General features: G+C 60.6%; 2 protein-coding genes across 2 annotated transcripts; one reads left to right on the top strand and one right to left on the bottom strand.

Moving 5' to 3' along the window:
- Positions 1-10138: 10138 nt before the first annotated feature.
- CHLRE_17g734709v5 (uncharacterized protein) lies at positions 10139-21529 on the bottom strand. The gene is made up of 8 exons (XM_043072513.1): positions 21411-21529; positions 18465-20296; positions 17265-18280; positions 14092-16869; positions 12712-13947; positions 12068-12287; positions 11087-11870; positions 10139-11023 (listed from the first exon to the last, which is right to left on the bottom strand). The coding sequence occupies exons 2-7, from the start codon at positions 20146-20148 to the stop codon at positions 11818-11820; spliced, it is 6987 nt and encodes a 2328-aa protein (XP_042914972.1). The 5' UTR covers positions 20149-20296; positions 21411-21529; the 3' UTR covers positions 10139-11023; positions 11087-11817.
- A 210-nt stretch (positions 21530-21739) lies between these two features.
- CHLRE_17g734693v5 (uncharacterized protein) lies at positions 21740-24436 on the top strand. The gene is made up of 8 exons (XM_043072512.1): positions 21740-22137; positions 22221-22268; positions 22554-22601; positions 22727-22774; positions 22874-22927; positions 23111-23184; positions 23354-23683; positions 23885-24436. Exons 1-8 carry the CDS (start codon positions 22067-22069, stop codon positions 23926-23928), a joined length of 717 nt encoding a protein of 238 aa, XP_042914971.1. The 5' UTR covers positions 21740-22066; the 3' UTR covers positions 23929-24436.
- The last annotated feature ends 196 nt before the right edge of the window (positions 24437-24632 follow it).

Raw genomic sequence — 24632 nt, 5'->3', positions numbered from 1 at the left:
CTTCGACCACTACTCCGTACACTCACGTGTACCAACCTTCCCCCTCAGACTCTGGCCCTCACGCACGGCCACTCTACCGGAGACCACCCCCCCTGACAACCCAGGCCCTTGGCGTAACGTTGTCTTGCCAGTCCCCAAATCCACCATTGAAGCAACACGGACAAAAATAGAACACACCCTTGCGACACCCATTGCCGCCCTGACCAGTGCCCTGCATCCAGCCACCACGGCAATCCAGTCCCACCTGGCCCAACATGCAACGGGAGCCACCACAGCCGTAGAATTGCAGGACGCCCTACAACAAGACCCAGCAGTTCAAGCACCCAACCTTGATGCCCTAGCCGCCCAACTGCATGACATACTGACAGACGGACTGAGCATCCTTGTAGATATGTGCCCGAAGAAACCCCCAGTACGTGGTGCGTTCACCCCGCGCCGACTCAGCAGGAAATTACGAAAGGCCCATGATGAAATTAAACAACTACACACACAATGCGACCAACTTAACAACACAACCCCCAACACACACCCCGCAGCCACCCAACCAGAAACGGGCCCTACCCAACCAGAGGCTGGGACAGCGACAGCCACCCCTTCCCCCCCTCAGCCCGCCGAGAATGGGGAAACCCACCCAGCAACAGCTGTCACGCCACAACCCGCCCGCAGCCCACGACCGCCCCCAGGCACCCGTGCCATAGCGGAGTTAATCGATAAGATTAAAACCGCGGGACAATCACTACGCAAACTTCTCAAGAAACAAACACAAGACGATATCAAAAAAGCCAGAGCCCGTTTCCAGCACAAACTTGCCACACGAGCCAAACAAGCCCATAAGGACATCTTCTCCACAAACGAGCAAACACGAGGTATCCCTGCACTCCTACACCCACACACCAAAGCACACTGCACCGACAAATCCTCAATACTAGACGCCATCCATACCTACTTCCAGGGCCAGGGAGCCACCATCACTGGACCCCGAACGGGAAAATATAAGCCTGAAGATAGACTGCCCAACAACACCTACCCATTCGACCCTAAATACAAGAACAGTGCCCCTGACACCTTAACCCTACACAGCGCAACCACACCACCAACGCACGCGCTGCTCCCCAGCATTGCTGACAGCACCAACTTTGACTCGTGCATCGACCACCTGAGCCGCAACAAGTCCCCAGGACCAGATGGCATACCCAATGAATTGCTTCGCGCCTTACCGCAAACCTTGCGTAGCACTTTGCATAACCTCCTTACCCTGATGTGGGTGAGGGCACACACACCAACCCTGTGGACGGCCAGTGAAACAGTCCTGCTTCCCAAACCAGGACCCGCTCCTCCTAAAAAACTACCGGCCCATTGCACTTGCCAATACTACATATAAACTCTGGACAAGCCTTATAACCGTAGCCATATCTGACATCTCACACGACCTAGACTTATTCAGCGAGACACAAGAAGGGTTTCTGCGGTACCGCAACACGGAACGACAGACTCTAAACCTAGTGCACGCACTAGAAGATGCAGGCCTGAGCAAACAAGACATATATGTGATGTATGCCGACTTCTCAAGCGCCTTCAACACAATCTCACACGACAGGCTTTTGGAAATTATGTGGGACCTAGGCATGCCACGTGGTGCACACGACCTGATTCGTGTGGTCCAAAACCTCTACTCCAATGCGCGCACCTACATACGCTCTGAACATGGCCTGACTGCCCCCATCTACATTGAACGTGGCACCGTACAAGGAGACACACTCTCACCCGTCCTATTCCTGGTGTTCATAGAACCACTCATCCGCTGGCTGCATGTCGGGGGGCGCGGCTACTCCTACGGCTGCCTACCACCCCACCTGAATGCCCGCTACAACTGCTCCTCCGCAGCATACGCCGATGACCTGGCAGTGCTTACAAACACCTTGAGCGACCTCCGAATCCAATGCGACAAAATACACCGGTACTCTGAGTGGGCAGGCCTCCAGGTTAACCACGCAAAGTGCAGAGTCACTGGTATCCTGCACCGCAGAGCCGTGCAAGACAAGGGTCTGAACGGGCCCACATGCAACCGTACACTAAGATCAATGCTGGAAAACAAAATCCACATTGGCACCACAAGTATACCCTACCTTCCAGCGACGGAACCGTTCAAGTACCTAGGTGTGCAAGTCACAATGACCCTAAACTGGGGGCCCCAATTTGCGTACCTATGCAAAAATATCACGGACAAAAGCCTCAGCCTCCAAACATGTCAAGCCTCACCTGAGCAATGCCTGCGCATCATCAAATCGTGCATTCAATCCGTTGCTGCATATAGTTTCGCCGTCATGCCCTACACGGAAAATGACATACGCACACTTGACAATATGATCGCACGACTGGCCAGAACATGCTATCGCCTCAGCCGCGGGTTCCCCACGCGAGCCGTCCTGACGCCAGCAGAAATGTCCGGCCTAGGAGTCGGCTCCCTGCTTCCAATCTATGTGCAGAAAGCAACACGGGCCCTAACATTGGCCCTGAATGACCCAGGCCGCCTGGGAATGGTCACACATGCCCTGCTTGAACTACAGACCAGAATAGCCGGCACTACAGATAGACATGCACAAACTCCGCCATGAAAGCCACTACTATACGACACTGAAACAACTCAGCATCATGCGCGCCTATAACCTCACCATATGGGACCACGGGGCCCCATACAAAGGGCCACCCAACACACTGCTATCCGCAATCAGCCGCAGCTCACACCCTATCTCACACCACTTGGTCCTTACCTTGACACAAGCCGGCCTCGATTTGCGAAACCTTGTAGGCAAAGAGCGTACACCTGAGGGGCGCGCATGCCTCATTCCTTCTGACATCCTCTTCCAACACCTGCCACGCAACCAATGCCAGCATAAGCACCGAGTGGCCCTAAACCGCCTTAGCCTATGCCTGAGCGCGGAATGCGATGGTGCCCGTGAGGCACCTTTCAACCAGGCTGAAAGCTACAAATGTCACCTACCCCTTCCGCAGCGATACAGAGCCCTCCCCAACACGCCAGCCTTTGCCGCCCTCCTACCCCGCAATGCCACCCCGGGCGAGCTAACAACCCAATCTACGATGGACGCCCACCTCCAACACATGACTGTATTACACCCCAATACCCGCACCGAGGCTCAAACACCCCAACACCCAAATGGCCTAGGCCCCCGCCAGCGCCAAACCACGTTAGCCCACATGCTGAGAACAACAGGTGCCCCACCCACAGCACCAACCCAGTCGCCAACGGCAAATCTAACCCAAACTCCGACAGGCACACTGCCTACCCCGCCACTAGCACAACCCATGCCGCCGCCGCTAACACAGCCCACACCCCCACTAACTACACCAGAGGGCCCGGACGCCCCCAATACCCAGACGCCCCCCACAGTAGCGTCCCTCACAACGGCCCACCAGCAGCCTAAAAGTAAGAAACAACGACCCAACGCCATCAAGCGCCTACAGCAAAAGATTGATGCTGACCCCCGGCACGACCCACTGCCACCTACCGATATGCGCAGCCACACAGAGAAATCTGGCTTTATACTAAACAACGACCCCGATGAAAATGACTCCGGTCCCCCGAACTTTGTCATGTGGGCACCACACTACTTTGCCAATGTACAAAAAGACATGCAAGGAACCAACCGCATGCCTCGACTTGGAATTCCCCGCCACCACAGCAAGTTCCCGCAAAACCGCACTCGCCCCAACCGGACCCGTACAATCCCAGCCCACCTCGCAGACCCCTACTTCCTGGGTAGCCAGGTGGACGACACCAATCCGCTAAATCCCGTCACAGCTTACATATCCGCAAACCCGCCAACAACACCTCCCACCTGTGCATATGACTCCCGACCGAGATGGGCAGACACTGGGGATTTCATGATTGCACCTGAGCCTCCAAACTGGCCGAACATCACTGGTGCCACACCGGGGGACAGCCACGACCCCCGCCAGGCTGACCACGACCCACAAGGACAAATGCGTGCAGAATATATGCAGGAGCGTGAACGCCTCCGTGCACACATGGAGCACCACCCAGCCACCCCAACCAAGGCCCTTCAAGCGTTGGATGGGAATCCGACTCCAGCTCCTGACAGGCAAACTACCCTGGCCGACGCAGGCATACCACGTTGCCCAAGCAGCAAAGCAACTAGTGTACTCCCTGTACCACGACATTGAGGAAATCTCGCACATTCGAGCTGGGCCCATCACTAAAGCCGTCACTGCCCCAGAGAAGGGTGACAGTCTCCACACCGAGCGCTACTATGAGGTAGCTTGGAAGGACACAACCATCGTTAAAGGAGCGGCTGAGGCCTACACCCGCATGAAGTATACTGGGACTGCTGCCGCACACATGGGATACGGGCAAGCGTGCCGCAAATATTTCCTGCGCATGACATGGGACACCACCAGCGAACCCGTAGACAAATGCCCCACCCTCCAAGGGTGGACCCCTGCCATCTCCGAACACTTGCGGAAACTTGCAGAACCCCCTACACCCATGCCACAACCCAAGCCCAAAGACGCCCATCTTACACCTGCCCAACAGCAGGGGCGATGGACGCAAGCCGACGTGGCCGCGTCCCACGTCCGACGCACCACCAAACAGAACACGCGCATTGACACCAACCCGTGCAATCCCTACCTCGACGTCCACCCCACCGGAAGGTATACAATCCAAATCCCAGACACATACACTGATGAACGCACCCTCGCCCACGTCTACAGCCCTACCGGACGCCACATAGCATCCGTTACGCTAGGTACCTTGCTGACTCTTAAAGCTCGGTATGAACACGCCCTAGCTACCCACCATGACGCAACCAGCCCGCACCGATCTCAAGGGGGCTTCCCGGAAGACTTGGCTAAACTGCTACTCCGCGCACGGGTAGACAGCAAAGGCAAGGCATGCAAGTCGGCCCCCGCACGTGAGCGCTCTCTCCCCGAGTCCCTGAAGCTGGCGCTGTATAACTGCCTTGCCTCGACACACTCCGACCCCGACCGCCCAGTGGGGCTGGTGGAACGCTTTGCCTCTCCACTCAACTGCTCGGGCAGGGCCACTAAATATTACAGCCAACACGCAGCTGACTCCCTCTTCGGGGCCTCACATGACGCGTACACGGCCCCGTTTGATGGCCTTTCCCTCGCCCACCCCGACCCTGACCCAGACGCCTGCACAAAAGCACTGGCGTGGGCAACAGCATCGATCGAACACCTAGAACACCAGGCCACCCCCGCCATTACCTTCATGATTATCCCACAAGGCAAAGGCGCCGCCAGCCGGTGCCTTGCAAGTCCGCATGTCACCATCCTGGCCCTGATTCCGCCTGGCGTATCCGCCTCTAGCATGTCAGATGGCCTCGGGGCGGCCGACGAGGCTGCCAGCAGCAAGCAGGGCCTGCAGCTACTCCTCATTGCGAACACCACAGGGGTACAAGCACTCAACTCCAACAACAACCTGACACGTCTCCAGACCTCCCTGGCCGAACTTGGAGCGGTGCCGCCACCGACCCCGCAACCCCCAGGGCGCCGACAACCACTGGAGTGGCCCGCGCGTGTAACCCTCCCCCGTGACCGCACAGCCCCACCGGGCCGACCATACAGCCATCGTGCAAAAGCCCGTGCAAAGCAGCTAACTAGACCCCAAGCCCCAGCAGCACGGGGCCTGGACACATGCCCTACGCCCATGCCCATGCTCTCTGCACTCTACACCACACGAGCTGCCTTCCCCACTCGGAGCAGCTACTGTACGATGCCGCCACCATTGTTTGGACCGACGGATCTTGCATCAAAGTTGCGGCCGGTGAAGATGGCAACGAAATGAACCACCTCGGTGCATGCGCGTGGTCCCAACAGACCGACCACATCTATGTCGAACCAGGCGGCCTCAACAGTACCAACACAATCCAGAGAGCCGAACTATCAGCCATTCTCGTTGCGTTAGAATATATCCGCCCCCGACTCTGTCTGCTGGGCATGACCCAAGTAACCATAGCCAGTGATTCCCTAGTGTCTCTCTACTTGATCCGCCGAGCCCTTACTGCCCCACAACGACTCCTACTATCCAAGCATAAAAACCTGCTGGAAAACATACTCCACGAGCTACAAATGTATGCCGACGCCGGGGTCCCAGTCCAGCTGCTGAAAGTCCGCTCTCACACAGGGCTCCACGGCAACGAGGAAGCTGACAAAGGTGCCGCCAAAGTAGCCGCCAACGACATGGAGGCCATGGGGCAGGCCATACGCTTAGCACCAGACGAACCGTGGTCCAACATCTGGTGGCCCAAACGCAACTCTGACAATTTCTACCTAAGTGAGTCCTGAACTCGTTGCCCCCCGAAGCACAACAAGGCTTTACCAATAATACACCAGTGCTGGAGCAATGGGCGGAAGCATCCGCCAACATGTGCCCCACCCTCAGCAACCGCACCCTCGCCAGCTCCACCAGGCACCCCTGGCTGGTCAAACAAATACTCTACGCCCGCTACGGCTACCTCTTCAACACACAGCTTAAACGGCGCTACCGCCTGGGAAGGAACGGCAACTGCCCCCTCTGCCACACCCCTGACTCCGGAGGGCACATCCTCGGAGGCTGCACACACCCTAAAATGAAAGGCGCGTACATCAATCGGCACAACTGGGCAGTCCAGCGTGTCGCCAAATGCATCTCCAAAGGGACCTACGGGAACGGGTTCATGGTCATGGACGCGGGCCCTCTAGCTGACCTGCCACACTATGCGTCAGCACAACGCCCCCCTGCCTGGCTGGCTGCGGAGAGGACATCATCACCCCTTATTACAAGGCTCCGACCTGACATTCTGTTCATCCCAAACCTGCCCGCCCATGAAACACATAGAGAAGGGTACCGCCCGCCCCTGAACAAAGCACGGCTGCCCATCTATATCCTTGAAATCGGTTACAGCTCTGACGTTCGCCATTTGGACAAGCGGGAAGAAAAATCTCAACAACACCAAGAACTCAAGCGACTGCTGGAAGCGGCCGGATGGACAGTCCACTACTCCACCAATGAATGCCTTGCGCTCGGAGTGACTGGGGCCATCCCGTGCAACCTCACTAAGCTGCTCACCTCTCAACTTGGGGTGACCCACACAGCCGCACGAGTATGCGGAGAGAGGCTCCACACACACGCTGTGAACAGTGCGGGCAGCATTATCAAAATGCGCCGAGTAACCGAGCAGGAACTCAAACCGAGAAGTGGGTGAGCCACGGCTCCCCCACGCCTCCTCGGAGTGCGTGGTGAGGCGGCAGCGCGAGGGGGATGGGCCTCCTCGCCCTAGCCACCTTACCCCGATAATCCACGCCAGGCCCCATGGGCCGGCGTTTGAATTATTATTATTATTATTCCTATATCATAAGAAGAATAATAATAGAAACCGGACTTAGCCGCGCGGGCGATGCTCCGGGGGGGGGGGGGCGGGGCCGGGGCGCCGGGCGTGAGGGACCCAGCTGTGTTGCGAGGAGCATCGCGCGTGCTCGCGACATAGCTGGGGCCGCATACGGGAGTGCGCTCCGCGGCGTTTGTGTCGGAAGCGCGGCCATTTGCTGTCCGGGCAGCCGTGAGGGACCCAGTTTTGTAAATACAGCGCACAGAATTTGGCCCCCCACTTAAGAACGCTGCGTCGCCGAGTTGAGGTCCGGGTCTGCGCGAGCACCGGTGTGTGGCCGCGTGTCCCCATAAAAGGGACCCATATTTATATATAGCAATTACTAGGCAGCATGCGCCTCAGGAACCGGCAAGGTGGCGCTGCGAGGTCGGTCGGCAACGTCTAACTCGCGCACAGCCCTACGGGCCGGTCGTGTCCCCAGCCAAGTACCATTCGTATAACATCTACTACCGCATTACAGTAACTCCGGGGCACTTAATTGAGCCGGGGCCGACCTCAAACATCTACATGTGACAGTCGCGTTCGCCAGGACACGCCATATCAGGCCAGATAGTAGCCTGATTACATCTATGCAGATATCTGTGTTGACGGCAATCGACAACGCCCCAAAACAACTATGCAGGATGTTGGTCGGTCAATGATGTGACTTCGAGCACGTTTTAGCCTGCCGTCAAGCGCTATTGCTCCAATAGATTGCATGTAACATATACATTGAGTGGCGGAGTCTGTATCCCGCTCTGCGTTTTGTTTGGGGCGCCGTCTCCTGGCCTCCTCAACTGGCGGGTTTGGCTTGAAAACCCCCTGATATATTGTCCTTCAGTTAGGGACGGCGTGGTGGCATCCTTAAAGAACTATCTATCAGGGGGTTTTGGGTGCCGTCAGGTGGGCGCCTCCCTGGGGACACGATTTGTCCTGGAGTGGGACCCGCATGGAGAGGGTGCAATGTCCCCATAGGCCGACAATGCAATCTAGCATGCAGGGGGCTAGGAAGGGACCAATGCAATCTAGAACCACCGCCCGACCTAGCGTCCCTAGCACACACACACACACACACACACACACACAGAGGTGATGATGTTGTTACAGGTGGATGTGTGGTCATCTCAAGCAAAACCTGCAACGAGACTAAGCAAGCCGCAAGTAAGGGCCTCAAGCAGTCCACAGGAAGATGGGATTCAAACAAACTGGCATTCAATCAAGCAGTCGTGCTTGTGAGAACGTTGTGTGATCCAAATCACGCGTCAAGAACCGTTCTGTGTTTGTGACGTTGTGTGCGTGATGTGCTTGTGCAACGTTGTTTATCAGAGCATGTATGGCTGGTGAGCATTAGGCTCTAGGTGGGCGCCGGTTTACCCTCGGGTTTACCCGGCTTCCCCTGTGTTGCTTGAGGGGCTGCCCTCGTTCGGCCCGACGGCATGTACGGACAATGTCATTAAGGGTGGAAATGGGTATGGTCGTGGTGCGTTTTATTGCACCAGGCGGCGGAGGCAGGCGCGGAGCGGACGACGCCTATCTATTATGTATCAGCTGTTGATCGGCCTAGACGGCCTCTGCTGTAAGAGAGACTCGGCTGAACCGAGCTGACACAAAGTACACACATGCTCTGCTGTAAACGCCGTACGCTCATACTTGCACGGCCCACACATGGGGTACGAAACGCCGGCACATAAATGCATGGCTCTGGCATGCATGGGCTCTTCGCCTCTTTGGGGGGCCAAGCCAACCGCCAACCGCCGCAGCCTGGTCTTGCTCGCCCTGCTTGTTTGTTGCAACTAGCGCGTGGCTTTTTGGGCATATAAGGGCAGGAGGGAGCCAACCCCAAGGCCTGACATGTCCGCAGGGGCAAGTGTGGCACGTGTCGGGAACCCAGGGGTGAGGCGGTAACACTTCTTTGCCAGCCGCGCAATCATGGCGTCGAGGGTGCGGATGTCGTTCTCTGCGTACGGCATAACCGCAAAGCTGTATGCTGCCATAGACTGTATGCAGGATTTTATAATTCGCAGGCATTGTTCTGGTGACGCGAGAGACGTTTGCAGGTTGGCACTTTTTTCTTTGATGGCATCACATAGGTAAGCAAACTGGGGTCCCCAGTGCAAGTTCATGGTTATCTGTACTCCCAGGTATTTGAAGGGTTCGGTTGCGGGGAGGTAAGGCACAGGTTTGTCGCCAATGTGGATTTTGTTTTCGAGCATTGATTTGAGGGTACGGTTGCAGGTGGGACCGTTCAGGCCTTTGTCCTGCTGGGCTCTTCGGTGCAGGATTCCCGTGACTCGGCATTTGGCGTGGTTCACCTGGAGGCCCGCCCATGCCGAGTAGCGGTGGATTTTGTCGCATTGAATGCGTAGGTCGCTCAAGGTGTTTGTAAGCACCGCCAGGTCGTCGGTGTAGGCGGCTGAGGAGCAGTGGAACCTGTTGTTGAGGTGGTTTGGTAAGCAACCGTAGGAGTAGCCGCGGCCTCCTACATGGAGCCACCATATAAGCGGTTCGATAAACATCAGAAAGAGTACGGGGGAGAGTGTGTCGCCCTGGACTGTGCCTCGTTCAATGTGTACCGGGGAGGTAAGGCCGTGTTCAGTGCGATCACCGGAGTGCACACCCTCCTCTGGAGGGTCTGATTATGGCGCTTAGTGAGATGCTGTCACAGGTTCGAATCCCGTCAAGAACAGTTTTTTTTGCCAGATCACAGCGAAGAAGTAGATAAGATCAGGGCGCCGCGAAATTTACAAACAAGGCCACGCCGGTACAAAAAACATGAATGTGACAAGGCACGGCGTGATGCAACATCAACAAAATACACCAAAAACACAGGAATTCAGGCTACCAGGTGTATCTATACACCATGCTTGTCGGTTTTCAAGCTCGAACATCGCGACGGACATATTGAACATGTAATTCTGAGCGTGCATTGTTCGGAACACACACAACGAGCTCGGGAGCGCGAAATGGCGAGCCAAGCATGTCGAGACCCCGACTGATTTTCACACCGCGTCACTCAAGTCCCTAGTTGTTCGTAAGAATATGCATGCTGAACGCGCATTGCGCACAGTGCATAATACAAGCTCAAGAGCGCGACATCGCGAGCCGAGCATATTGAGACCCTCCTCCATTTCCGAGCGATTTGCGTCCCCGAAGTCTTCTAACTATGCATATTAAGCGTGTATTCCGAGCTACGTTGCGAATAGAATCCAAGCGGTAAATGCCAAAAACAAATCCCGCGATCCATCTGTCGGTCGACTGTTCATCGACCACCAACCTCCTGTGCGAACACCAGCTGGCTAACAATAACCTCCTCAAAGTGCAAGGGATTAACCACGCCACACATCAACCTGTTGTAAACACACAACAATCCAACGCACGACAAGCAAGCAGATAAACAATACCCCGGCTTCACGCAGAGACAGGACAGGTAGAAACTAAACCCGAACGTAGCTCAGTGACATACGTCCAGCCAGCGAAGCCAAGCATGATGGTCACCACACCAAACACCAACAAGAAAGTCACTGCTGTAAATTGCAGTCAGCACTCACCACCCACAAGGTACTCCACGCTTCCAGGTCATCTGTCAGTACACCTCGCGCATGTTAAAAACACTACTGCATGCATTGAAAGCCTTGGTTATGAGGCAGCCATGCTGGCCTGAATGCGCACAATCATACCTGGCACTGCTACTGCTGTGCTCTGCGAGAGCCTCAATAGCCGCTGCCATTCCGCGGCTAGATCTGCCTCGGGCGTTAGCATGGTACGCAGCGCCTTTTTAAGCCGGCGCTCTTCGGCCCGCGAGGCCCACAGCGGACGCACTAAATGTAAGGCATGCAACCCACGAAACCTGGTGAGCATTACGTAAATTGAAGCCCGCCGCCAACTGCCGTGCTGCGGTTTGCACATATCCACCAGCCACAGTTCGTGCGCTGGCAGAGTTTGCCCCTGCGCAAAGTAATCGGTGACTGCATACGCAAGCTCCACACGAAAGCCCCAGCGCATCACAGGCAACCGCAGGGTTGCATGCTGCGATGTGAACATAGCACTGCACGGTAAAACAGGAATCTCCCCGACATCCAGGGCCTGATCGACAGACACCCGACCCGCATCAGGCCCGTCGGGGCGCACCATTACAGCCGAGGGCACGAACTTGAGGACATGCACGGGGGCAATGCTTGCATCTGGCAATGGTGGCTCGTTGGGATGCAGAACAATGCCGGTGCCTGTGGCACTGTTGTTGTTGATGTGATACAGACGCACATGCTCATTTGATGTAAACACGTAACGAATGCCAGCAAAGAATGCGCACACAGCGGGCACACCGCTATCATCCTCGGCCCCGCCAAGCGCCTCTAATTGATGCACATGCGAAATAGGTAAGCTGCTCCCGTCCGGCGACAAGTCCGCGCTACGCCATAGCAGCAGCTGCTGACGCTGCGCGAGCGCATGCAGCTGCACGAGCTGCAATGCCAGTGGAACCCGCACAACATGGCGCTGGACAACTGCAAAGGGCTGGGGCACGGGGTCAATCCCTGGCTTCGGGGGCTGCCAAACACGCGCGTTGAGCTGCTGGCACGCTGTATCCAGATCTGCCTGAGAGATTTCCTGCACGCCACCAAACTTCTCCGCTAGCATGAAGAGAGGTTCGTTGTTGTCACCTACGCCTGCTTGCTGCCGATGCTGGTGAGTGAGAACGAACGCGAACGGCACCATATTCCACAGCTCCCGCCCCATGAGGTTCATGCTGCCCTCCGGATGCTCCAGCTGCCGGATCTGGCGCTCCATGGCCCCGCCGTCCCCCGCGCCCGGCGCCAGCAGCTGCCGCAAGCTCTCCTCCGCAGCACCGCTATATAGCGGCACGTGCCGTGGCTGTGGCAACTGACGCAAGTCGCCAACAAGCAGGCCATGCAGATCTGACAGCGGCCCGTGATATAGGTGCGTGCTGTCTATACCCACGTGCCTCCGTGCCGCGTGCACATGCATGCAAATGCGCGCCCAGTGGGACAGCCCACACGTGCTAAACTCATCTAGGAAAATGAAGCGCACACCATTGAGGTTGCGCTCGACTCGATCGCGGTGAGGCGGACCAAAGGTGCCAGCAGTCGCAAAGAAGGACGTGGTGCTGGTGCCGAGCACGCCTGGCGTAGAGTCCTGTAAATGGACCGTGATGGCAGCGGCCGAAGTCAACAGCATGATCATGTAAGGCTCCCTGGCTGCTAAACCAGTCCACCACCGCCACACTTCACCTCCGAACTGAACCCCTCTTGCACCACACACCCCACACACCCCACACACAACTCACATGCAGCGCAGCGCGCCACGTGTAGCTCACGAGGGCAATGAGAGACTCGCAGCGGTGCTGATATGCAAACCACAGCAATGCCTGCAGCACCCGCGACTTGCCGCTGCCGGCTTTGCCCGTGAGCACCGAGCACACGGGGGGCTGACGGACGCCGGCGGCCTCTGCTAGCAGGAGCTGCGCGTACAGCATGAACGCCTGCTGCTGGTCATCGCTGAGGTTCCATAACCGCGCTGTGTCTTCAGGCGTCGGCTGCGAGTCCTCCGGGCAAAGCACGTACGGCGGCTCTGCACCAGGGTTCGCTGCATCGGGCCAGACGCCCTGCACCTCTGGGGCGGCTGTGGTAACCGCCAATGGCGAGATGAGCACCAGCTTCGCTGTCACTGCTGCAGTGCCGCTGTTGTAAAGCAGCAGCTGCTGCTGCACTGCTCCCTGCGCCTGCGCGAGTGCCTGTGCGGCGTACTGCCCGCCTAGGTCGTAATCATGCATGCGTTGCTGTGCTGCAGCCAGCCGCTCGTGTGTCCACTCCTGCGTGCTGCGCACTACTGCTGCCGCCGCTGTACGCCCAACCGCTGGCCATGCATTGGCGCGCGGGATCTGGGCAACCACGGTGGTCGCCTCTGTAGTCAGACCGCCACCCAGGCCGCCGTGCACAATGCGCTGCAGCAGCCCTGCGCGTTCCGTCTCCGATAGCGCACAACCCTGCCAGAGCTCCGCTGCGGGCGCTGCGCTGCGCCTAACATCGGGTTCCTCATCATCCTGCGGCTCTGCCTCCAGGTCGTCCATGCCCTCCAACGGCACGCCCTCCAACAGTGCCTCCTCTGCCACATCCTCAGCGGTGCCCTCCGCCTCCGCCTGCAGCTGCCGCCGCTCCTCCGCCCGCATTCGCACGCGCGCAAGCCCATCCACGTGATCAAGCATACGACACGCGATGCGCACATGCAGCGACTGGCCATCCGCCGGCTGTGCAAAGCACCGCTGATAAGCTGCCCATGCGCCGTTGCTGAGATCGAGCATGTCGTCACAGCTGTAGGCGGCGAAGTTCGCGAGCGCAAACACTGCATAGCGCTCCAGCACCTGCGGATCGCCCACGCCGTCCGCAGGCCGCACAACGGGGTCACACACCGGCTGCGGCACGTACGGCCGCAGCCGGCGTCGCCACACGCATTTACTGTACTCTGGGTGCGCGGGATGCAAGCGCAGATGGTGCCCTTGCGCTCCATCTGGCCCGGCCGAGTGCTGCGGGGTGGTGGGCACACATACAGTTCTTTGCTGCTGGGCCGTGCCGAAGTGCTGCTGCAAGACATTATAACGCATGCGAGCCTACGGACTCAACACCCCGTAACTCCAGGCGTGCAAGCTGCCGCGCACACAACCTCGTACCTTATAAAACAACATCGCCATCATCATAGGAGACAGCTCGCGCAGCGCCTCGCCGCGGTACAGGTAATCTTTCAGGTAGCTTGATGACCGGTAACGAGCAGGTGCGACGGCGGGCTGCTCTAGCTGCTGTACGCTTCCGCTGGGCCCGGGATCTGGGACATCGCTAGCGATTGTGCTGGCGGCCGGAAGCTGGCCTTCCCCTGTCGGACTCCCGCCCGCTCCAACGCTGCCCATTGTACACACGAGCCGCAGCTGGGTGTCTCTGGGCCTGAGCTCCGGGTCCGCGCGCTTCAGCTGCGACTGCACATGCTGCGAGAACATCCTGTAATCGATGGCCCTGAACTGGTGGCTTTCGTGCGCGTCGGTGCCCCGCATCAGCAGCAGCGCCGCTGCTGGAGCGGAGAACGTCTGCTGGGCTGTTAACAGGTTGATGGCGTGCGCAAGGTTGAACATCCCCTCCCGTTGCACCGCAGCCGCGCCGACAGGCCGCGCAGTGCGCAGCGCGGCCACAGTCGCGGACTGCTGTGCGCGCGCCGTCACCTCCGCCGTGAACTGCGCCTGTGCCGGCGTGCTGCTCTCGCCTGCAGCTGACACACCTGCAGTAGGAGGCCGGGGCGCCCAGGCAGAGGCGCTGGCGTCCGCAAAGGCTGCGAAGGGATGCCGTAGCTGATCCAGCACGTCCTGGATGGGCAGGTGCTCGCTCTCAATCCCGGCCTGCTGCTCTGGCGTCATGAGGTGCATGCGCCGCCGCAGCATGGTGGCTGCGGCTATAAGGGCCCTGCTGCCCTGCACTGCTTCAGACTTGGTGGCATACTTCAGGGCATAGTCCGCTGCGTCCGCGGCAAGCTGCTCAAGGCTGGGCAGCTGCGGCCGCCGCTCCCACACAGGGTCCGTGCGCGGAATGCCCTCGTGCCGCTGATCCCATAGCTCGCGCGTGCGCAGCCAGCGCCCCACGTCACACGCAAACGTGACGGTGTGATTGCAAGGCACCGCCAGCAGCAGGGCCACCATATGCGAGACCATGTAGCGGCCATACCGCTTGAGGTGCACGCACACCGACTGCTCGTGCAGGTACGTGGTGAGCCAGTGCAGCATCCGAGGCAGCCGCATGCGGCAGTTGCTGTCCGTGGCATGCTTGCTGTGTGACGTGGTGCACGTGCCATCGCGATGGGCGTGCAGCAGCGTCTCCAGGACCGCGTGCGCAGCAAATAACCCGAGCCGCTCCGCCTCAGTCAAACTGCTGCATTGTAGAGGCGGCCGACAAGACACGGCTGCGTCTTCCATGGCCCCCCTGGCCTTCACCTCCACCAGCACCTCCCTGAGAATGTCCCGCTGCAGCTCCGTCAAGCGCTCGCTGCCAGCCGCCTCAGCCACCTCCTGCAGCTGCTCGGTGCTGAGCTTCTGAGCGTGGACCGGTCGCTCGCCGCCGCTGAACAGCAGCGGCGAGGCGAACCACTGCGTCTGCACGGACTCCAGGAAGTCCAGCACGTCGGGACAATTCCGCGGGTCCGCTAGCGCCTTTCGCAGGCGTGCTGGCTGCAGCCCGGGCTGCCAGATACAGCCGTGCACGTGCAGCTCTCCGCGCTGATTCATTTCGAACTTGAAGAAGAAGGCGTCGACGCGCCCGAACAGGCAGTTGCTACGTTGCTGCACATCTGACCCTGCTGGCCACCCGAGGAACACGTCGCAGAACGCGTCCATGAACGCCTCAAAGGACTCGGCACACGCGAGCGGGTGCCCGGCCACCAGGTCCCACCGCTCCGCGGCCATGGGCCGATGCTGCGGCGCGCCTGTCCGCACGTCGAAGGTGTACGGACGCCCCATCAGCGTGAACGTGGCATCTGAGTGCACCGATGCGGGGTTGAGCGTCACAGTGGCGCTGGGTGGGCCATACGCAGCCCACAGCCCGTACGCGCGGCTGCGCAGCGCTGCATAGGAGCCAGGCGAGCCCACCACATGGGCGCCCGTGATGCGCGCTCCACGCACGAGCTGCTCCACTTCCGGTGGCGATCCGTGTAGCCGCTGGGCCTGCTCCGTCCGTGATAGGCCTGCTGCAAGCACGTCCGCTGCCTCCACCAGCGTGTCCGGCCCCATGTCGCCGAGACTCATGATGAGCTGCGGGTCCAGCTTGAAGCGCACCGCCACCTGCTGGTTGACCGTGTGCCGCTGCCACGCGTCAAACATGTCCAGAATGAAGTGTGGTGCCTGGGCGCTGCAGTCTTCGGTGCCGTCCGGCGCTGGTGGGTACCATCGCTGCAGCTGCAGCTGGATCCAGCTGAGCATCTGCATGCCGGCCGGGCATGCGCCCGTGCCGTTAGGAAACCGATTCACGTGCACGCGCAGTGGCCACTCCGGCTGATAGTCCGACTGCGGGGCCTGCTCCGTGCATGATGCGAGTGGCCATCCGTCCAGCAGCAGCTGCAGGGCGCGCTCGTCGGCGCAGGCGTCCTCAAACACCGCGCGCAACGCCGGCGAATCTGCTGGCGTTGGCGACAAGTCAACGTCGTCTATGCCCTGCATATGTGTCACGTTCTGACCGCAGCTGCTGAATGCTGCCGCCACCTCCGCCCCTGCCGCCGCCGCTGCTGGTGCTGCTGCGCCTGCACGCTGTGCGGCTTCTGCAGGCAGTGCTGGAAGAGACTGCGGCCGTCGCCCACCGTGCTCCCGTTGCACCGGCGACAGTGCCTGCGGCTCGTGCACCACGAACAAGCTGCCTGGCGGCAGCGGTGCGCCCGCCGGCGGGCGTGACAGCGGGCGCGTGCTGCCACTCGCATTCGCCTGCACGCAAAGCATCCACCACGCATACACACAGGGCCTCACGTCAGCACTGAACGCCTGGCGCCACAGAGATGCCACATGCGATGCAGTGTTGCTTGACGAGAAGCACCCCACCGCCTCACCTCAGCTATGAGCGCTCGTTCGTGGTCCGTTAACACCTGCACATGCACACACGCGCATACTTGAAGCCCTACTTGTAGCCGCGTTTCCACCCATGTGCCCGCCTCTGCTCTACTGGTGCTGCCCATGCCCACACCGTTCCACCCCTGACTCAATCCTCTCCCCGCCGGCCGCGGGGACCTCCTACTCCTGCCACACCCAATCCCCACCCCGCCAGGCGCCTCGACCGCACCGCGCACCTGCTCGTAATTACAATGCTGCGTTTGCAGCTGCACCTGCATCTGCGTCACCGCCTCCTTGGTTGGTGCGCCGCCGTGGTGGCGGAGCAGCTTTGTAGCAGCAGCCTTGAAGTTGTGGGCCAGAAGCAACTGCCGCACCGCCACGCTCGCGTCGCGATCCAGCCCACACAGCAGCCGCTGCATGTGCGCGGCAGACAGCAACCTGGACCGCTTCCGGCTCGGCCGTGCAAGCGACTGCTGCACAATGATGGCCTCGCTGTCCGAGCCGCTGCTGCTGTCGCTGTTGACGGCCACCGCCATTGCTGTACTCGCCCCTCTAGCTGCAGCTTCCTCTGCAGTACCGTACCGCGCGCGCGCATACCCCTCCTGTTCCGCCCGCAAAGTCCGCAGCAGCGCCGATGCCTCGCCTTGGGTTTGCGTGCAGACGGCGCGCCGCGCGAGAGTATCCGCTACCGCTGTTGGCGGCTGCCGCTCCCACTCCTGCACGGCCGCCTCGTCCAGGCGCGCGCTGGGATACAGAGCTGCCAAGTGCCGCGCCCAGGCCGCGACGACTTTGCCCCGCACCATCAGCGCGGGCACGCGGCGCGCCAACGCCTCCAGCTGCTGGTACGTCTGTGCCGGGCTCACAAACACCACTGTTATGCACTCAGGCACGCGCGCCAGGCTGCACGGGAATACCGCTGCCAGCTGCTGCGGCTCCGGCGCCTTGAACGCAATCACGTGCGCGCGCATCTCCCAATGCCCCGGCCCGCCGCCCGCTGCTGGCGGCCGACACACCATCAGGTTACGGAGCGGCCGCCACACTGCCACCAGCCGCTCCTCCATCACCGTGAGCTGCGGTAGGTGGCTGGGCCGCAACCCATTGTCAACGCACGCGTACGACAGTGGGGGCAGATGCCCATGCTGGTGCGCCCGCATGCAATCGACACACACACGCAGCTGGTGATCGCCATCTGCGGCCAGCTGCACTGTGCCCGCCGCAGGATGCGCCTGCAGCCGATACACCGTGCGCCCTGAGGCTGGGCCCTCGCGCATCACGCGCTCCGTAATTTCTGTACGCCGGGCAAAGCATCAATTACATGCATGTCAGTGTGATTTCGTGCTCGTCACGCTACACGTGCACAATGCCAGGCACCTGCTAGCCACCACGCGGCGGTACATTCCTGCTTGTATTCCCATTCCCACCGTCACTGCAGTGCATCCGAGTGGGCCCCTGCCCTAATCGCCTCTGCTCACCTGGCATTGACGCAGCGCCCGTGGCACCCGCCAGCAACGCCACAGCTTCGGCCGATGTCGGCGGAGCCCACAGCGTGTTGCCATCCCGCGGCGCCTCTGCTGTGCCCGGCAGCATCACGCTAAGCTGCTCGTCGAGCCACTCCCGCAATCCCGAGACACGATGCCAATGAACATCGCGCTGACGCCGGCGGCGACCGCATACGCAACACGGCTGCGTCGGCAACTCCGCGGCCATCTGCTGGCGCATCGCCTGTGCTGCAGCGGCATCGTCACACAAGCGTGACGTTGCGATGTCAGGCACGCCACCAGCGGCGGTCTGCGCGCCGCCTGTGCTGACGGCCGCTCCTGCAGCCCCCGCGGTGTCTCCTGCGACCCTGGCTGCAGCGCGCGTAGCACTGATGCAATCTGTTAGCGTGTGCCATTGCCGCTCCTGCCACGCCTCCGCTGCCGGCTGCTTCTCCGCGTCGGAGGCCAGCCCCATCATCTCCGCAACACGCTGCAAGCCCAGCTGCACCTCCCACGGCATGGCTGCTCCGCCCACACCGGCAGCTGCTGCCACCGCATCGGGGTTTGGCACGCCTGCTAGCGCGAGCTCGATCTCGTCCACGTGGTGATGCAGCCACGTCTCCATCCCATGCACTGAGCTGCTGCGCAGCTTCTCCGGCAGCTGCTGCTGCAGCGCCTCGGCAAGCTGCTTCAACTCACCCGGCAGCAGCATGTTCATCTCTTTGCGGTGCAAGATGCTGGCTAGATCCCGGTGCTGCCGCAGCACGCCCACGATGCCATCAATGACATCTGTGACATAACGCCCCTGCGGCTGCCCCTCCCGTGCCGCTGGTGCCGGTGGCGCAGGCGGCTCGGGCCTGGTGAACGTGCAAGTCTGTGCAGCGGCATGAGCACGGCTACCCTCATCCAGCCCTTGCCCCATCATCGATTTGAACGCCTCCGCCTGCGCGCGCTGCCGGACCGTGCGCGGCTGCTGCGGCACGCTGGCCAGCCTAGCCCCCGGCGCTGCTATCACTTTGTGCTGGGCTGCTGAAGGCGCCCCAGCTGCGCCCGAATAGCGGCTCGCCGCTGCACCTGCTGACCCAGGCCCGGTCCCGGCAGCAGGCGACGCTCCTACAGCTGAGGTGCCTGGCGCTCCACCCGCACTCGCCTGTACGCTGCCTGCTACCGACCCGGCCGCCGCTGCTCGCGCAGCCTGCTGCTTTGCAGTGCGTGCAGCGAACATGCGATGCGTGATACCTGCCACCGCCACTGCCGCTCGAATTGTCGCCGCACGCTCGCGGAGTACGGCCTCCACTACTGCTGGCGAGGCAGTGCTCTGATGCGCAAGCACTTGCACAAGCGGCTCCCACTGCCCAGCCTCCATGCGCGCGCATGCACCCGCGTCCCTGCGCGCGAGCTTCTCCACAGCGTCGCACACGCGCCGCACTTCCGCCTCTGTGAACCCAACGCCGCCATACAGCACGCTGGTCACAAACACTGTGCTGCCTGGCAAAATGCCCTGCGCCGCAAAGCTGCGATGCAAGCGCACACGCCGGCTACGCCACAGCAGTCGCAGGAGAACCGGCGGCACGCCTTCGTTTGCCGCAGTCGATAGCAGCAGCACAGCCGCTGGGTCGCATGGCAGCACGCTGACAACGCCCGTCTTGCCGCTCAGTGTGCGCACAAACACTTGCATTCTGCCTGAGCGCCGCCGCGGCCGCCGCCACCTACACCATAGCATACCCACCACTGCCTGAAACACAGCAGGGCACATCCCCACGTGCCACACCACTGCTGCTGCGTTGGCGCCTGAGCTGGGCCACGCACGGGTGTCGTTGAAGAGCCTGCTCACATGTGCACTCAGCAGCGTGTGCAAGCTAGGCTGCAGCAGCTCGCCCGCAACCATCCGGACCCAGGCCAGGTGCCAGGGTAGCTCCAGCTCTACACGCGCTCCAGCCCATGCCACGGCGCCGGCGACCGCCGCGCCGGCACCCAAACCCAGTACGAGTGCATCCCACGCCAGGGCCGGCACGGTGCGGTGCACATGACCCAGGGCTGCCCACCACACGCGCTGGCTGTACACGCGAATGGAAATGCGCCCACCACTGTCCCGTCCTGCAAGCATGTGCCAGCGCCTCCACTGCTGCCACAGCGACGCCAGCGCCCGCCACAGCGGCTGCCGATGCCCCGCCGTCATCAACCCCCATCCCGCCCATGCCCAAGCAGCTGCGCTGCTCAATCCGCTGCGCGTTGCTGCCGTGCGCAGCAGCAGCAGCAGCACCGTCGCCACGCGTGCTGCCGCACCGCCTAACAACGCGCACAAGCTCCCCAGCAGCAGCAGAGGAGCCGCCTGCAGCACCAGCAGCGCCTGCGCTCCAAATGCCCCTCGCTCCTGCCGGGTGTCCTTCCGCGCACCTGCATGTACACGCAGTTGGCATGTATCCGCATCACACCCTCTGGCAACCACAGCTCCCTGTGACCGCCACTACTGGCGCCCCGCGCGTAACTGTCTCATCCGCTTTGCGCACCCAACTACCCATGCCGCCGACGATGCTACTCCACCGCAACAACACACCTGGCGCCCACCCACCCCCACCCTGCGCTCACCATGCTGCCAAGTCATGTACGCCAAATGACCACACCGCTCCACCGCGAAGAAATGCCGCCACCCTCGGAGGCCATGAGACCACCGAAGCTCTCCACTCGCTTCGCCGCCGGAGACCGGCAGACCGTCCAAGCGCAAAGCACGCCACTGAGCCTGCCCGGCGCCCATCCAGCCGCTCGCCAACAGCACAGCCGCCGCGGCTGCCGCTGCCATGAGTACGCTAAGCGCAACGATGACGACAGCATCGCGCAGCCTGACAGGCCGCGCCCTGCACAACAGCCACACCCGGATAAATTGAAGGCACAATTCTGCTCTGCGCCCCAAACCTCCGCTGCACGGCATGCCATGCTTACCATCGCCATGATTGCGCACGCTTGCGTGCCTCCAAGCGCACTGCACGTCGCAGTTCCTCGTAGTTGCCTCGAAGCGACATTGCTGAGCTTCACGCTATGCTACCGTGCGTGTCCACTAGCACTCCCATAGTCCACGTATATATTTACTACATCGACGAGCGGCTCGCATTTCCCGCGGGGTGACGCGCCCGATGGGTCGAACGCAAATCCGCGATCCACCGTGCCGTGCGGCTCGTTCTAGTGGCTTGTGCTGTCCACCCTACATGCATACGTGAATGCGCATGAGCGCATAATAGCCCGGCCGAATTCAAGCTACACACGCGGAGTCCATCTTATCCCGCATTTCCGCTTCCATGGCTATTTACAGTTTCGTTGCACAACTTGCTACGTTGAGTACCTGCTCGCCTGCACCCCTTCCTGCCTTGCACGTGCATGGCGAAGCCACCGTCCAATGCGCAACAAGGACCCGGACCTTGTCTCGGCGCTTTCGGCCACTCCCATTCGCGCGCTTGCACACTGGCGCCGCTGCAACGCTGAGGCATACATCTTTTCCGTGCACAGCACGCGTTCGTGCGGCCCCTTCTCACGCGACCTGCACTCCAACATCCCCACTTCCGGTACTGCTCTGCACACCCACACCCGCGGCGCCTGCAAACATGCAGCTGCTCCTGCTGCTGCTAGCGGCGTTTGCCGCTCTCGTCAGCGCGCGCTACGCCCACGCTGACGGGTGAGCGTCTACCGCCACTGTCGCGCAACCCACCGCTGTTTGCGGCATAACCGTGCTTACGTTTCCTCCGTTGCCGTTTGCAGGTCCTGCCCGCCCGCTGCGGTGGTCCACTACGCCCATCCTGCTGTCAGGTATGCACCGCTTCATGGTCTCAGCTCGTCCCACCGGCAATACGCGAGCACCTCTGTACACGACTTGAGCACAACGCTGCTGCCTGTTCACCTCTCACCTATCACGCTCGGCACCCCAACAGCACCCCCGGCGCATCGGCGCCCACGCCCACCCCCTTTCACGGCATGCAAGTTCCCCAGCGGCCACCAACATGCCCAGCCCGAACGTCACAGATACCGCCGTCCTTACCGCGCTTCCCCTCATGCATTCACCTGCGTACCCACACCCACTCGACTCCGACGCAGCTGGGCGGCCGGTGCATCTACCCACCCCAGCTTCACCGCCCACACCTGGTGAGCCAGTGTGCAGTTGTGCGTGTTAGCTCCCGACCCACACGCAGCCGCATCAAGCATGCCACGCTGCCACCCCCAGCTCGTGTTAGCACTAAATGCTCCACCCTTCCCTTCCTCCGTGCAAGGTCCGCGCTGGCACCCACTCCCGCCTACTACACCATTTCCACGAACAGGTATGCACGCTGCGCCAGCTCGCTGCCCCTGTCATACCCCCCACGCTTTCAGCGCTGGCCCTTGGATTCCGTCCACGATGTCGCCGCGCCTGCACGCAGGTGCACTTCACTGGACTGCATCAACGCCACCGTCCCCACCAACATCAATGACAGGCGAGTTGCCCTGACCTCAACACGCCCGCCCATCAAACCCACACATCCGTGTTTCCGCGCTTGTCTTGCACCTCCGGTTATCCTACTGTGCCCTCGCTGCTGCTACGCCTATGCTCCTCTCGCACGCCAACCAACCTAGCCTCCCTGCGCGTCCCTGCCCATGCTTCACGCCCACCTCCACAGCACCGCGCTCGTCAAGCCCACGTACGCTGCTTACACCAACATCATCACCATGACGGGCCGCGGCAAGCCTGGCGGTGAGTCGTTCCTATAGCTGCCAGGAGCAAGACATCACACAGCCGCGTGCTTTCCTTGCGTGTGTGTGTATGTGTGTGTGTATGTGTGTGTTGCTCTGACAGCCGCGCTGCAGCACCTCTTCTTGCCGGTATCCATTCTGACTTCTGCTGCGTTCATCCCTGCATACAGGCTCCGCCACGCCTGTGGCCCCTACCTCCAGCACGCCACCCAGCAAGCCCACCGGGATGTCGCTTGCAGCTGCGCTCGAGAAGCGCATGCAGTCCACATCTCAGCGCTCTACCCGTGTCACCCACGCCCACCTGCCCAGCACTGCGGGCGAGCACAGCCTTTCAGGATGGGTGGTCACCGTGCTGGCAGGCGCCGCCAACGCCGCGCACCCTGCAATTCACGCCGTGGGCGTCCAGTCTGACCGAGTCCATATCTTAGGTGATGACGGCACCATCCGCGCTGTGAGCGACAGGTGCAACGTTGTGCTCAACATCATCAGCGTCGTCATGGGTAAGTGCTCGGGCCCGCTTAATTTGCTTCGTTGCTTAATTTGCACCAATCAATGCCTGTACGGCTGACACACCTTTCCAAGCCTTGACAACCCAGAACCCAGAATCCTCCGACCCGCCCTGCAGCACCTCAGCACACGTTACATCCGTGCAGCCAGCAGCACAACCCCCACCCCCACCCCCTCCCCCGCCTCGCGCCCAGAGGAGGAGGGTGTGCACAATCAGGCCCCCGGCCTAGCTGGTTAGCGATTTGACTCGTCCTTACGGCAGAAGGGACCCGGGTACGAATCCGGATAAAAGCCCAATTATGCAAAAGGCGAAAGATTGGTGCGAAACCGATTGGTGATCCCACGAACGATAGGTAATTGCCCTTAGTGGCAATTGCGGGCTTATGCCCGCTTCAACCTAGAAAGGACGTGGTGCAGAAGTCCGATTTAGTGGCGAGGTCCAAGGTTCAAGACAAGGCTCAAGATCCAAGGCTCGAAGAGGAGCGCCATGGCTCCTCGGTTTGCACGAACTGGCAGTGCTCCACTACTATAATGCGGCGTTTCCCTAGCACGATATGTTAGGTGTGCAGGCTCGGATGTAGTGGACTTTGAAGAGCGGCCTAGGACTTGGAGGTTGTAGTTTCGGAGGTTGTGCCTCTTTCGTGGTGAGGCGTCAGCGTGAGGGGGGCGGGCCCTCTCGCCCTAGTCACCTTGCCCCGTTAATCCATGCCAGGCCCTATGGGCCGGCGTTGTAATTATTATTATTATTCCGTGTTCAGTGCGTATGAGGTATGGCGCGCGCCCCACTCGCAATTTACCAGCGGGTGGGGCGGCCAATAGGCCCGCTTCTTAGGTGAATGGGGCGGTCCCACGCAAATCGTAATTATATCGAAAGTTGCAAATCCACATGCAGATAGCTCAAAATGCATAAGGTTCTCGCCCGGAAGCCGCGAGAGAAGTTCC

This window comes from Chlamydomonas reinhardtii, chromosome 17, assembly GCF_000002595.2.
Source record: "Chlamydomonas reinhardtii strain CC-503 cw92 mt+ chromosome 17, whole genome shotgun sequence".
NCBI lineage: Eukaryota > Viridiplantae > Chlorophyta > Chlorophyceae > Chlamydomonadales > Chlamydomonadaceae > Chlamydomonas > Chlamydomonas reinhardtii.
Note: the sequence above shows the minus strand (reverse complement) of the source record. Positions and strands in the feature narration are given on the sequence as shown.

Bases quoted from the DNA above. Each gene is read 5' to 3' on its own strand.
- CHLRE_17g734709v5 (XM_043072513.1), bottom strand. From the start codon at position 20,148: ATGCAAGTGTTTGTGCGCACACTGAGCGGCAAGACGGGCGTTGTCAGC. The intron at 16,870-17,264 runs GTGCAGCTGCAA...CTTTGCGTGCAG, and splicing joins AGGCGGTGACGCAGATGCAG to GCGAATGCGAGTGGCAGCAC. The intron at 13,948-14,091 runs GTACGAGGTTGT...ACCACCCCGCAG, and splicing joins TGGCGATGTTGTTTTATAAG to CACTCGGCCGGGCCAGATGG.
- CHLRE_17g734693v5 (XM_043072512.1), top strand. From the start codon at position 22,067: ATGCAGCTGCTCCTGCTGCTGCTAGCGGCGTTTGCCGCTCTCGTCAGC. The intron at 22,602-22,726 runs GTGAGCCAGTGT...CCTCCGTGCAAG, and splicing joins AGCTTCACCGCCCACACCTG to GTCCGCGCTGGCACCCACTC. The intron at 23,684-23,884 runs GTAAGTGCTCGG...CCTCGCGCCCAG, and splicing joins CATCATCAGCGTCGTCATGG to AGGAGGAGGGTGTGCACAAT.